Source organism: Vicugna pacos, chromosome 3 (genome assembly GCF_048564905.1).
Source record: "Vicugna pacos chromosome 3, VicPac4, whole genome shotgun sequence".
Taxonomy (NCBI): Eukaryota; Metazoa; Chordata; class Mammalia; order Artiodactyla; family Camelidae; genus Vicugna; species Vicugna pacos.
Window position 1 is genome coordinate 114447349 of NC_132989.1, and position 12305 is coordinate 114459653.

Genomic DNA, 12305 nt, shown 5'->3' on the forward strand with positions numbered 1-12305 from the left:
GACAGAGAGGCAGAAAGAAAGGAAGCAGTTGCACCCTTTGCTCCCACATCTCAGTGTTGTTCATCCCCGAGATCTGCTCTGCGGGGACAGTTAAGGCAGCTCCTCTGTCTGACACTGAGAGTCCAGGGTGGTTTCTCCCGAGGACCCCTCTCAGCTGATGTTCCCCAGGGGATGGCGCAAAGCTGGCTCCTCTGGGCTGCTGGGAGCTTTACTGCGCTCTGGGTCTCTAGACTTGCAACTGGACCAGATTTTGGCTGAGTGGCTCTCATCCTTGGTTGTGTGTTATCTCTGCTGAGAGCTGCACGAATGCTGGCGCCTGGCCCCACAGCCAGCACGGCTGATTGAGTAAGTTCCGGGTGGGGCCCAGCATCAGCATTTGTGAAAGCTCCTTGGATGACTCTGTGCAGTCAGGCTGGAGAGCCACGGTGGCTGGGCTGGTGAGTGGCTGGTGAGCCCCGCTGACCTTACTCTGTCCCCACTGCCCCCACAGATTATGGTACCATTAAGAAGGTGCGGGCGCCCCTGACTCAGACCTCGGGCAGCTGTTTGCTGGAAGAGATCGAGCTATTCCCGGAGAGGCGGCCGGAGCCCGTCAGGAGCCTACAGATCCTCCACAGCCAGAGCGTCCTGTTCGTGGGCCTGCGCGAGCACGTGGCCAAGATCCCGCTGAAGAGGTGCCCGTTCCACCGCACGCGCAGGTAGGGCAGCCCCGGGGGTCCGCCCGTGTGCTGGTGCCCCTTGGAGACGTGCCACCCAGAGAGGGCACAGGAACCCCGAGGACTCTCAGACTCCCTGTGGTTGAGTGGGGTGAGGACCTTGACATCCTGTGAGTCCCACATCCCAGGATACAGGGTTTGGATGCAAACTGGTTTGCTGTGATGAGTAACACATCAGTATCCATGGAGAAGGAGCCACTTTATAACTTCTGCGAGCAGATGTCAGGATTAAATTATTCAGGGCTTTATCACACTCAGTGATAATGCTGAGATTTGGTGTTCCTGACGTAACCCAGCACAAGTTTATATATATATATGTATATATATATATATGTATATATATATACATATATATATATATAAAGTTTATAATATATACATATATATTCTTGACCCAGTCACTGGAGTATTTTAAACCTCATTTTCTCATCTAACACATAAGAATTGCTGTAGAATCAGACGGGATAAGTATAGTGTAAAATTTAAACCAGTCTGAAAAGTGAGTATTCTTTCATTTATTTATATTTTCAAAATACGTTTTTGTGGAAGTACAGTCAGTTTACAATACAGTGTCAGTTTCTGGTGCGCAGCACAAAGCTTCAGTCATACGTGAACATACATATATTCGTTTTCATATTCTTTCTCACCATAAACTACTACAAGATATCCAATAGTATCCTTCTGAAGAAGGAAGGTTTCTATATTTAACTAAAATCATTACTGAATCACTATGCTGTACACCACAAACTAACACAACATTGTAAATCAACTATACTTAAAGTATATTAAAAATCATCACAATATTCCTTTCTAGATAATTTGATGTCTCCTTTGGTGTCAGTGTTGAGGAGTAAATAGCATTAGGGACCTCTCAGCTAATAACAGCGCTGCTATTATTAATAATAATGAATAACAACAAATAGTGAGATTTATAACAACTGTCTTTTATATAATGCCTTTTTCCTGAATTTAACCGATGGCTGCTGGAAATTTGTTCTGATTTGTGTTTCCTGCAGGACCAGCTTAAGGCAGGAATTATTCTGGCCCAGAGGGTGGCACGGAGGGTTGGGGTCCTGTTGACAGGTGTGCCATGAGTCAGATGAAGCTGGAAGGGTACCAATCTTCCAGCTCCAGCCCAGCAAGCTCTGGGGACATGACTCTCGGCAACAGGTGGGAAGACAGGTCTGTGCCGTCTGCCGGTGTTTCTGTTGCCAGCATGTGAGTCTGTGGCTTGCAGAGCACAAAGCAATTCAGCTTTTTCACGGTGCTCTGCCAGCTCAGCACCTTGTAGGTACGGCACAGGCAAGTAGGTCCCACAACAGACCAGGGAAGGCAGCACCCTCTGCCTGCTCTCGTCTCTTAGGCAACTGCACTTGGAGCACAGTCATGAATCCACAGGCGCCGGCTGCCACCAGGCACGGCCGCCACCAGGCACAGCCGCCCGGGAGGTGTTTTCGGTTTCCCCCTTTTTCTTTCAAGGAGAATAAACCTCTTGTCTGTCTTCATCAGGCTCCCGGGAGGAGGAGATTTTACAGTTACATGCAGAGCTGAATTTCCCTGCTGTTTCCTTGTCCACCGGCTCAGAGAAAAGCAGGGAGAGATTATAACTTAATTGTCAACTGATAGACTGCGGGCTTCTGTGTGCTCACACCCAGACTGAGTTAGTTTGTATTTGACCCTTAAATATTCCTTTTGAGAAAAGAAAAGCTGAAGATTTCAGCCCAAGAGTTCCCTGGATTCTTTCCAATGTTTCTCTGCCATCTTCCTCTTATAGCAAGACAGGGAAACCTCTCAGGTTAACATTGGCTGGAGAAAACAAAGAATGCATTTCTAAGGAACTGATACCTACATGACCAGATTTTTAAAAAATAAATAATGAGGAAAGATGGAGTTTTGGGGTTTTTTTGACAAAAGCCATTGATTTTCCAGAAATATGCCTAAAGAAGTACACTAAATAGGAACAGGGTAACAATTAGCAGTAAATACTCATTTCTTTGTTAAATATACTTTTCATAATAGAATATAAGTAATTTGTTATTAGAAAGTCCATTTTATAAATGAATTTCAAAGTGTTAAAGAAGAGAAATTGAATATAACTAAACTATTTGTCTCCTTCAAAATCATATTCACATTTTTCATCTTTTGAATATCTGTTTTTCAAAGGCAATGCAGTTTATCTATTAAAATGTTTATAAATGATAACAACTGATACAATTTCCCAAGATTCTTGTACATGTCTGGCGCTGTGCTAGATTTTATCCCCTCCTTTCCTTAATCATTACACCCTGAGAGAAAAGTCAAATGTCGTCTTCATTTTTCAGAGGAGGAAATGGTGGCTCAGACTTTGAGCGTCCTGCCCAAGGTCACACAGCTGACGCGATGGGAAACCAGGTTCAGAGCTTTGTCCCCTAGGCTCAGACTTTGTCTTTGGTTCTCTACACTGCCCTGGTATAATGAGGGCATCCAGTTCAGTGGTAGATTTCAGCAGGAACGACTCGTTTGACGGCATTTGTCCCGTGTGTTCTGGAGCTAGAGGTAGGTGGTGCCAGGGGAGACCCATGTCTGCTCACAGCCACTCCCATGAGTGTCTTTGTTATCATGTCTGCCACCAGGATAGGATAAGAGGACCAAAAGGAGGTTTTGTACTCTTGGGTTGTTGTAAACTGAGTCTGCAACCTCCAGCTGTTCTAGAGGTGACCCGGGGGCCTCAGGAGAGGCTGAGAAAAGCACCTGCCTGCACCGTCCAGCTGTGCACACATGACAACTCAGAGCCAACAGTACGGCGTTTTCAAATCCTCATAGCTGTTTTCCTTGGAAAGTTATTTTGAAAGAACAATATTTTAAAGATATATTTTAGTCAAGTTTGACCTCAAAAAAGAAAACGTGTGAAATGATTTTAATTTTAGTCTTTTTTGCATAACCCACTTAGTAAGTAGAATGAAAAAACCGTGCAAACAATAAAGCGACTCAGCAGAGTGGGTGGTGACCTCTGGGCATGGGACCTGTTCCTTTTCCTCCATATCCTCACTCTAAGACTTACCCACCACAAGTATGTGTTAGTTTCGTAAAATGAAGGACTGTCTGCTGCACTTTGAGGAGCAGGGGCATCTGGAGAGAGCTGGACATGGGGACAGCGTAGGACAGTGGAAGGTCACGGCACCGTCCTCGCATGCAGCCCGGGCACAGCCAGGGGCCCCAGCGCAGCGCGGAGGTGGTACTGTCCAGGGATGCGGGCGATGAGGCAGCCAAGAACAGCCCCTAGCTTAATTGCCGCTGATGTAAACACCACTGGGAAGTCAGAACCTGCCACCTGGAGGAAAACAGACTGGCAGAGAGCTGACAGTTCTTGCCTCCCTGCTTCGGGAAGAGAAGCATGATCACAGGACTCAGGCGGGAAGAGTCGCCCCCAGAAATCAGCCGTTATTCCCCCACCCCCGGCCCCAGGGAAACAGTGTGGCCCCCGCTTTCCTGGCAGAGTGAAGCCCCTCAGTCTAAGGAGAGGAAAGCTGGGGGAGTGGCAATGGGAAGGCTTTTGATTTAGACTTTAAAGTCAGTTTACGGATTGCGCACTAATTAGCCCAGCGGGCCAGTAAACTTTCTCTGTAAAGAGACAGACAGGAAATACTTCCAGTTTCCCAGGCTACGTGGTCCCTGTTGCAGCCGCTCCGCCCTGTCCTTGTAGGGGCCGCGGCTGCAGTGAGTGGGTGTGGCCGTGTGTCAGCAAAGGGCACGGATTCGTCAGGCACAGGAATGATTCACTCTTACACTCAGTTTCTCACTTACACAGACAACAGAAGTTAGAGCAGAAAAGGCATCTGTCCTTTGTCCCGCAGATGACACCAAAACAGAAGAGTCCAGATGACAAGGCGCAGGCGAGCATGGGGGCCATGTTGCCGAGGAGGTGACTCACTGCCCTAGTTTATAGGCCTGCAGTTGTACCCTGGCGGGGGCGAGAGTAAAAAGAAAACTCCTTGTTCCTCATCTGAACCCAGGCGGTGATGAGAAGCTATCTCATCTCCCCTGGAACACAGGGAGGCGGGAGGGGAGCCCCTCGTAGCGGGCCCTCGTACTCCTCCCATGAGCCATGATCGGGATGGTCCCAGGGCGTTCTGCCAAAGCTTAGGTCAGCTGCGGCTCAGCCCTGCCCTGTGTGGAGCCGTGAGAAGCCAGCCAGGCACCAGGGCCGAGAAGCCCCTTACCCTGGGTTTCAGTAGAACTTTAGGGAGCAGGCTGGATTAGACCCATGGGCTGTTTGCTGATTCCTGAATTAGATTATTATCCTATTTGCCTTTTGAATGAAGAAATGTGCCCTAAACTATTATATATACTAATGTATAAAATTAGGTGTTAACGTATGTAAATTAAGTATTAAATAGCATAACTTAACTTTAAACCCTAGTATTTTCTTAATATTATGTCATTCTCGGCTCTTATGAGTGTTTACTCATAGGTTTTTTATTTTGTATTTGACACCCACCACGATTATGAGATAAGATAAACCTATCAGGTGGCAGAGTTAACATTTTATAGATGAGGGATTGATCGGAGTCAGAGCGAGAATGTCCAAAGAAGAGAAACTAGAATTCTGAGTACAGCCGCCAGTGCACTTCGTTCCGCCGTGGGCACGTGAGCTTCCGAGGGCTCACATCTTCCCAGGTTCTGTGCAGCCTGGCGCATGTGCGCAGCCTGAGACAGGCTCAGCAGAGATTTATCCAATTAGCAGATACCCTGCCTCTCCCCTTTCTGCTGTTTTACTTTGTCCCCTAAAAAGAAAACCTCAGTTCTTATGAAACAGTAAAACTCCCTTTATGGAACAGTGTAGTGATATAAAACATCAGCCAGAGAACTGAACATCCTTCTGCCTTCGGTGTTTTTGCTTTATTATGAAAACTAATTGGAGAGAGAAGAAAAGCTGAGAACTGGAGGAATCTCAGCCTCTGTGTAACACAGAGGAGATGTGCCTTGTGAATTTTGCTTCATAGAACTGGAGGGGAGGAGGAACCCATTTAAAAAAAAAATTGAGCTCCATTCGTGAATGGGTATCTAGTCATTCTTAATCTAGTTAGCCTGTAAGAAAAAAACCAGCACCTCATTAGGAAAATTAGCATGGAAAGTAGCTTACTGTGGACGTTTACTGCTCGAAAGAACAAAGTTTTAAACGGTGGTGTTAATAGGCTGGCACCCTTATTAATTAAATATTCCCTAAAGACACCATCTGCCTGATGGGAGAAACACACGATGTACAGAGAGAAACTGCAGGGTCTCCACAAGGTTCCCCTGCAAGACAAGCTTAGCCATTCGGATATGCATCATAAAAACATCAGAAGGACATTTTGACATGTACCCATTTTACAAAGTAAATATTCTCCCTTCAAAATGAATTTAATATTTTCCAAATCTCAGAATCTTGGGGTTTTGTTTGCACTGGCTTTGGTTTAGCCTCTAAAGACCGTGGATTTTCCTTAGTCAATTCATTCATAGTATATTTATTGAACTTCATATGTGCCAAGCACCAAGCCAGGCTCCGCGTGTACAGTGATGGATGAGGCATCCCCGACCCTGTCTTTGTGGGGCTCAGGATCTAATGAGAAATTCTGACATAATAAAATCTCCCAAATACCTCTTGTGGATCTGAGCCAAAGAGCCTTGGAGTTACCTTAGACTTAATCCCAAAATCGATTTATCATTAAAGTCTGATCCTGGACTCCACTAGGACCTAATCTCCAAGCCCGCTACCCCTGTCCAATTGTGTGTTAACCTATATCTGAATCACAACCAATCTTAACTCTCTAATGGTCAGGGAATTCATTACCAAGTTATGACATATTGATTCAATGGAGTATTCACTCAATGGGTTATTCTGAACTCATTGAATGATGACTATGAAGACATCTTTATGGTATTATGTTAATTGAAAAAAAAAGATGACGTGTTTGCCATCATCACAACTGTTTAAAAATAGAAGGGAAAAGCCAAAAATATGCTTTCCAGCATGTTAATTGCAACTATAAAGAGCACATTGTAAGAGAGGATCCAAGGCGGGCTTGGACTGGAACGCAGTGTCATCCAGCAACGTCTCGAGTTAGCACCCGCAAGTCCTGGGCAGGGTGGAAAAGAAACAGTCCTAATGCGATAGGCAGAGCATCAACGTACGTGAACTAGATAGTAAATGAAGAAACGTAAGTCCTACTACTGCTCTGTAGTCAGGGAGAAAGGTAGGTTTCGTGGGGTCTGAAGCTCGCACAATTTGGGAGGAATTCTCTACTCTGAGAGGGATTCTTTATTCTAAGGGAAACAATATCAAATTATAAATACAAAACACTACAGCCAATCACAGAACTTTAAAGGGTCTCATGAAATCAGGAAGCTTAAGCTTAAGCTTCCTTAGCGTCATGGGAAATCCACCTTTAACAGTGATGTAAGCATATATTTGATCCAGGTAGACAATGAAAGCAAAGAAAGTATGTGACTTCCATCTTGTAGAGGTGCCACGGGCAGCCCCTGCAACCATGGGGTGGTTAGTCCATTTTTCCCCTTCTCTTCTTCTGCCAAATACATTGATATTATCCGATTGTTACCATGGAGAATAAGTTCCTAAGAATATGAAAGGATGCTAGAAATATTCCACAGGTAAGTTCACTGATACAGGCTCTTAGCTTTCCTTAGCTCTCCTCAGCTACCCAAGAGTTTTGGGTCCAGCTTTCTGTTCAGTTCCCTAAAAGAGCATATTTGTCTTTCAAATGGCAATCTAGATTCCAAACAGTCACTTGGATAAAGTTTTCAGATCAGTATAATTACCAAAGTTTTGTACTTCAGTGGTGTTTTAGAAACACAACTACAGGGCTCACAGTGTGAGGTTTCATTATTTCATGTCTAACCCACAGGCCTCCTGCTTTTGAGCTCCCAAATTTTGAGTTATGAAAAGAATTCTGTGGGAAAGGTTGGGCTGCAGCAGTTTTCTCGGCTCCAGATCATTGCATCTGAGTTATCCTGAGCAGAAACACCTTGACTTTTATCCACTGAGCTCCCCTCTAAGATTGTCTCTGCAGCATGGTCCAGTGAATGAATGATTCTTAAGGAAATAATTATTCCCATGTGTCTGCAAAGCAGCTTGCATATGTGACGATCAAGAGCTTTGAATTCAAGTAGATTCTGGATAAGCCTTTGGCTTGGTGTGTGATTATGAGCAAGATTATGAGCAGTGTCAGGATGTTACTGGGGCAGAAAGACAGACTGTATACTGGCTCTGATACATAGAAAAAGTTCAATATGAGCTGGCTCCTTTCCTTTCCAGCTTGAGTATTGTAGTCAGTTCATGTAGGTCCTGCCCGTCCAGTGCTGCTCATGTACAGGTGTTTTGCCGCCTTTGCCCAGATATGCATCACATTGCCTCTAGACCAAATGGAGGGCAGAGAATTTGTTCTTCCACCTTTAAACAACTTCACATTATCTGATGTACAGGGCCCATCAGATCAGATTCTGCAGCTTGCATTAAATTATTTACCTACCTCTGGTCTGTTTGGGCAAACGGATTTTCTGGCAGTTGTGAGACTCCACCATGACCGCATTCTGTGTGGAGGTGAGTGAGGTCGGCATGGCTCCATCCGACCGGCAGGAGCATCTGTCCGCGGGTATTCCATAATCCCCTGTCTCAAGTGAGCGTGTACCTATCCATATAAGAGGGACTGAGTTTCAGGTACTTATGGAGGCTGGACAGGGTGAGGTGTGAAGAGAGCCAAGTGCTTAACTTTGTGTCCCCAGGCTCATCCTGGTGGTTGGGGAGGCAACAGAGAATCCAGGTGCAAGGTAGGCACCACACACACCCCAACTGTCCCACTGAGATGGGAGGATGTTCTTGCGGGGGGCTGTGCTCCACAGGAGGACTCCTTGGCCCAGCCTCAGTCCTCAGTCCAAGGCTCAGTCCTGGGCAAACGGTTAAGTAGACTGAATTATAAGAAACCAAAATAATAATTTTTTTTCCCTTCTGGACTTACTGTCTTCTAAGATTCTGAGTCAAAGCTAAGATGTGTTGCCTCACACCCTGTGCATTTATTAGCTGTGACTGTCGGTCCTTCAGCCTCTCCTGGGTCTTCTGATTCTTCCCACTAAGCCCTCATTTACAGAAGGGTTTCTCCTGAAGAAATGTGACATGGGCAGGAAGTAACCGGGTCTTCATCCTTAGCTTGGATTGGCCAGAGAGGAGAGGAAACTTGGAGGAGCCTATAATTACCTCTGTTTTACGGAAGAGAGAGCACGGAACACCAGGAGTGTAGACTGTTCCCTGAATGAAAAAAAACAGGGATTCTTTCTTTCCTTCCTGGACACGTGGACTTAGCGTTTTCTGCTCATCACTCCTGGTAATGACTTCAATATCCCTGAGCTGTGAAAGGCCCGCGTTTACTCCCCGGGCCCCTTCCACACCGAGTGCAAAGCTGCACATGGCCAAGGCCGCCTTCCCTGGAGAGCTTCTCTCCAGGGACATAATTGGCCCTTCCAGAGAGATTTTAGATTTCTTCTAGAGAAAAGTTCTCAATGACTGAGGCCCACCCAGAGGCCAAGATAAACAGTTTAGGATTCTGTGTGGGACTGCTGGGTGAAGAGAGACTGTCCGTCTCACATCAGAAGCCCAAGCTGATCGCAAGTACTGGATTCCAGAAAGCACTTTTGTTTTGCTTATTTTCAAATGTCTTCTACTTTTTTCACTATTTATTTTTAGCTATCAATTTTTCATAATGCTTCACTGTAAAATTTGTATCAATCTTGTTTTAAAACCGATTTTTCAGGAAACGCTGTGTTATATCCACTCAATAAGATTTTAACTGAAAACCATTTACTTAGTATTACTGGCAGTACAAGTCAATTTTTAATTTAATATTAAAAGCAAATTGAAACGTGACAAATCCTCATTGTATTGGATCAATATAATTTAATGATAAGCCAATAGTGAATAGTTTTTAATATATTAAGTGTGAGTGACTAATTGAAATTCTAGTGCATTAATTTCTCCTACAAATCAGAGCATGTACCATGAATTATTTTTAAATGCCTTTGGCAAGTTCTGCATAATGAGAGTAAACATATATTTTTTAGTAATTATGTCTTTGTGTACCTGGCATGTGTCCTAACTTTAAAAAATGTTATTGCAATTGTAGTTGTAGATTAGTTCTTCAGGGAATTATAGATTGATCTTCTAGTAGATTTCATGATCTGACACATCTTGTATATTATAGCCAAATTTCCCTTGTTTAGGCAAAACCCCAGCATTTTAATCGCATCAGTATACTTCTCCGGTGTCCTAAGGAACTCACAGCCCAGCCAAGCTGCAGGGCTCATGTCTCTGATCATGCCATGTGCGCGTGACTACGGGTCATCCTTCCCGGGGCCGTCATGCCCGGGGATGTGCTCCTCGCTCAGCTAAACCCCAGCTTCATTCAGAGGCCAGCCTAAACATCACTTCCTCCTGGAAGCCTTCAGGGCCAGTCTCTCTCCTCTGACTCCTGTACCGCCAGCATGTTCTCCCTCACCGGGATGTTGTCAAGCACTGTTACGAATGTGTTCTCACTCCCTCGCTAGATTGCAAGTTCATTCCTGGTCCCAATGTCTTCAACACACGGCGCTGCGCTTACGTATGCAAGTGGTAAAAAAAAAAAAAAAAACCACTGTGAGTTGATCCAAACGTGTTGTTGAACTACTTTGCACCACTTAATGGAACACATTGTGGTGTCTCACGTTGCCTTATTAAATAAAGAGCCCATGGCATTCACGGATTTAGTGTTCTGGGTATAGAATGTTTTCAAACACTCCCAGAAGTCAGTAGCATATATTAATTTATAATTATGTTTACAGACTAAGTAGAATAACTGTATGCATCCATCTCAAAAGAGCTTTGTTTCTTTCTCTACTACTTGACATAATTTAATCCTCAGTGCAGCCTAGTGAAGTGAACGTTGTCTTTCCAGTTTTGCGGAAGAGGAAGCTGAAGAAAACACAAGCTGCAGCTGGATTCACCAGTTGAGGGGTTTGTGGGTGTCTCAGAATGCGTTTCTTGGGAAAGTTATTGTCTAACTGGATTTTTTTCAGTCTTTTAGCAAGATCATGTTTTTAACACAGCTCTTAAAGCAAAAGCAGGTTCTGAAGTGTATGGTGACAGAGTGGTCAGGAATAAGGCCCCTCAGATCGTCTCAGGAATGAAGGACTGTCTGTCGTTCACAAACAGATGGATTGCTCTCATCCGCTATCACCATCGTGATAAGTGATGTGCGATTTTTGCACGGAATTCGGGGAGCACTTTAAAGGTGCAGCACTTGGAAGCCAGAGTCCCTAAGGAAGGAGGCTGAGGGCTCAGCTGGTTCTGCTCTCAAGCTTCTGCCAAAGCCCCGCCTCTGTTTAGTCCGTGTTTCTTCAGACTCTCAAGTTCACTCCCTCCTCCCTGAGCACCATTCTCATACCGAGCTCGCTGCCATGATGTCCTGTTTTTGCTGAAAACTATCACGTCTCTCACTCGATTCATCTTACTGGTCCTGGTTTAAATGCCTCTCCCCACATATTTCCTGGTCTCCCTTCTGTTTTTTCCTTTTCAACTGGCTGCTGATATTTATCCGTGTAATTGTTTAATGCTTATTTCCTTCACTGAAAGGTGAGACCTCTGGGTGCACTGACTCTGTTTTGTTTGCCTGGGACACTCAGCGCTTTCAGAGTCAGTTCATGGAAGGTGCTCAGTACGTGCTTGATGAGTGAATGATGGAGACACTTCCAAAATCCCGTGTTTAATGAATACGTTTTGTTGCAATAACAAAAATTCTTAATATCAAAAATGAACTGACATAATGGCAATTAGTGTGAGAGAAACCATCCGGATGAAGTCACCGATACTCAGATCATCTAATACGCAAGGGGATTTTACTCAGTAATTAGCTCCAGCTTTCCAAAATTATGGGGAAAAAACTGTATTGAATATGCTTATTTTTTCCTATTACTCAACAAATGGTGTAACCCCAAACCTCAGAAAGTAAAAGAAGAGTTTAGATAAATTTTGATGTCATTAGGTAAATTTCCCGTAAGAGGAAAAGGAGTTTACCCTTCTAGAATTCAAGCCCACCTCTAAATATACATTTAGCTCTAAAATCCACTTTCAATAAATACGTTTTCAAATTAAATATCAGATGCTGGCCAACGTGTTTTCTGAATTCTGATACTTTCAAATACCAGGGCAAGGTATCAAATGAGAATAATCTAAGGTTCTTAACAAAATAAGGGAAAAAATTATATAAAAGATTCATCACACAAAGAAAAACATTTTCAAAGTGAAATGAAGAAAAGCCACTTTCATGATGGCTGCGTTAATAGGAAGTCTGTGATTTTCCACATGATCTCTTCCAAAAATAATGTCACGATGACTGGTTTTTCTTAAAGTATAATTTGGAATAAAGGTAGCGCCCATCAGAATGTTGCCCATGGTATGAAATATTTTAAGTGAAGAAAACTATATATAAATGGTATTTTCAATGAATGGGCACTTGTGTTTGTAGATAAGTTTTAGTATTTGAAGGGATAAGTGTAATTTTGAGAATCTGCAGAACCATCAGCAGT

General features: G+C 44.1%; 1 protein-coding gene across 7 annotated transcripts in view; it reads left to right on the forward strand.

Moving 5' to 3' along the window:
* The window catches only part of SEMA5A (semaphorin 5A), a 449868-nt gene that overhangs the window by 350392 nt on the left and 87171 nt on the right, over nucleotides 1-12305 (forward strand). For all 7 annotated transcript variants that reach the window (XM_072958863.1, XM_072958862.1, XM_072958865.1 and 4 more), the window contains one exon: nucleotides 491-698. In XM_072958863.1, coding sequence (XP_072814964.1) covers nucleotides 491-698 — 208 coding nt within the window. The remainder of the gene's footprint in view (nucleotides 1-490; nucleotides 699-12305) is intronic.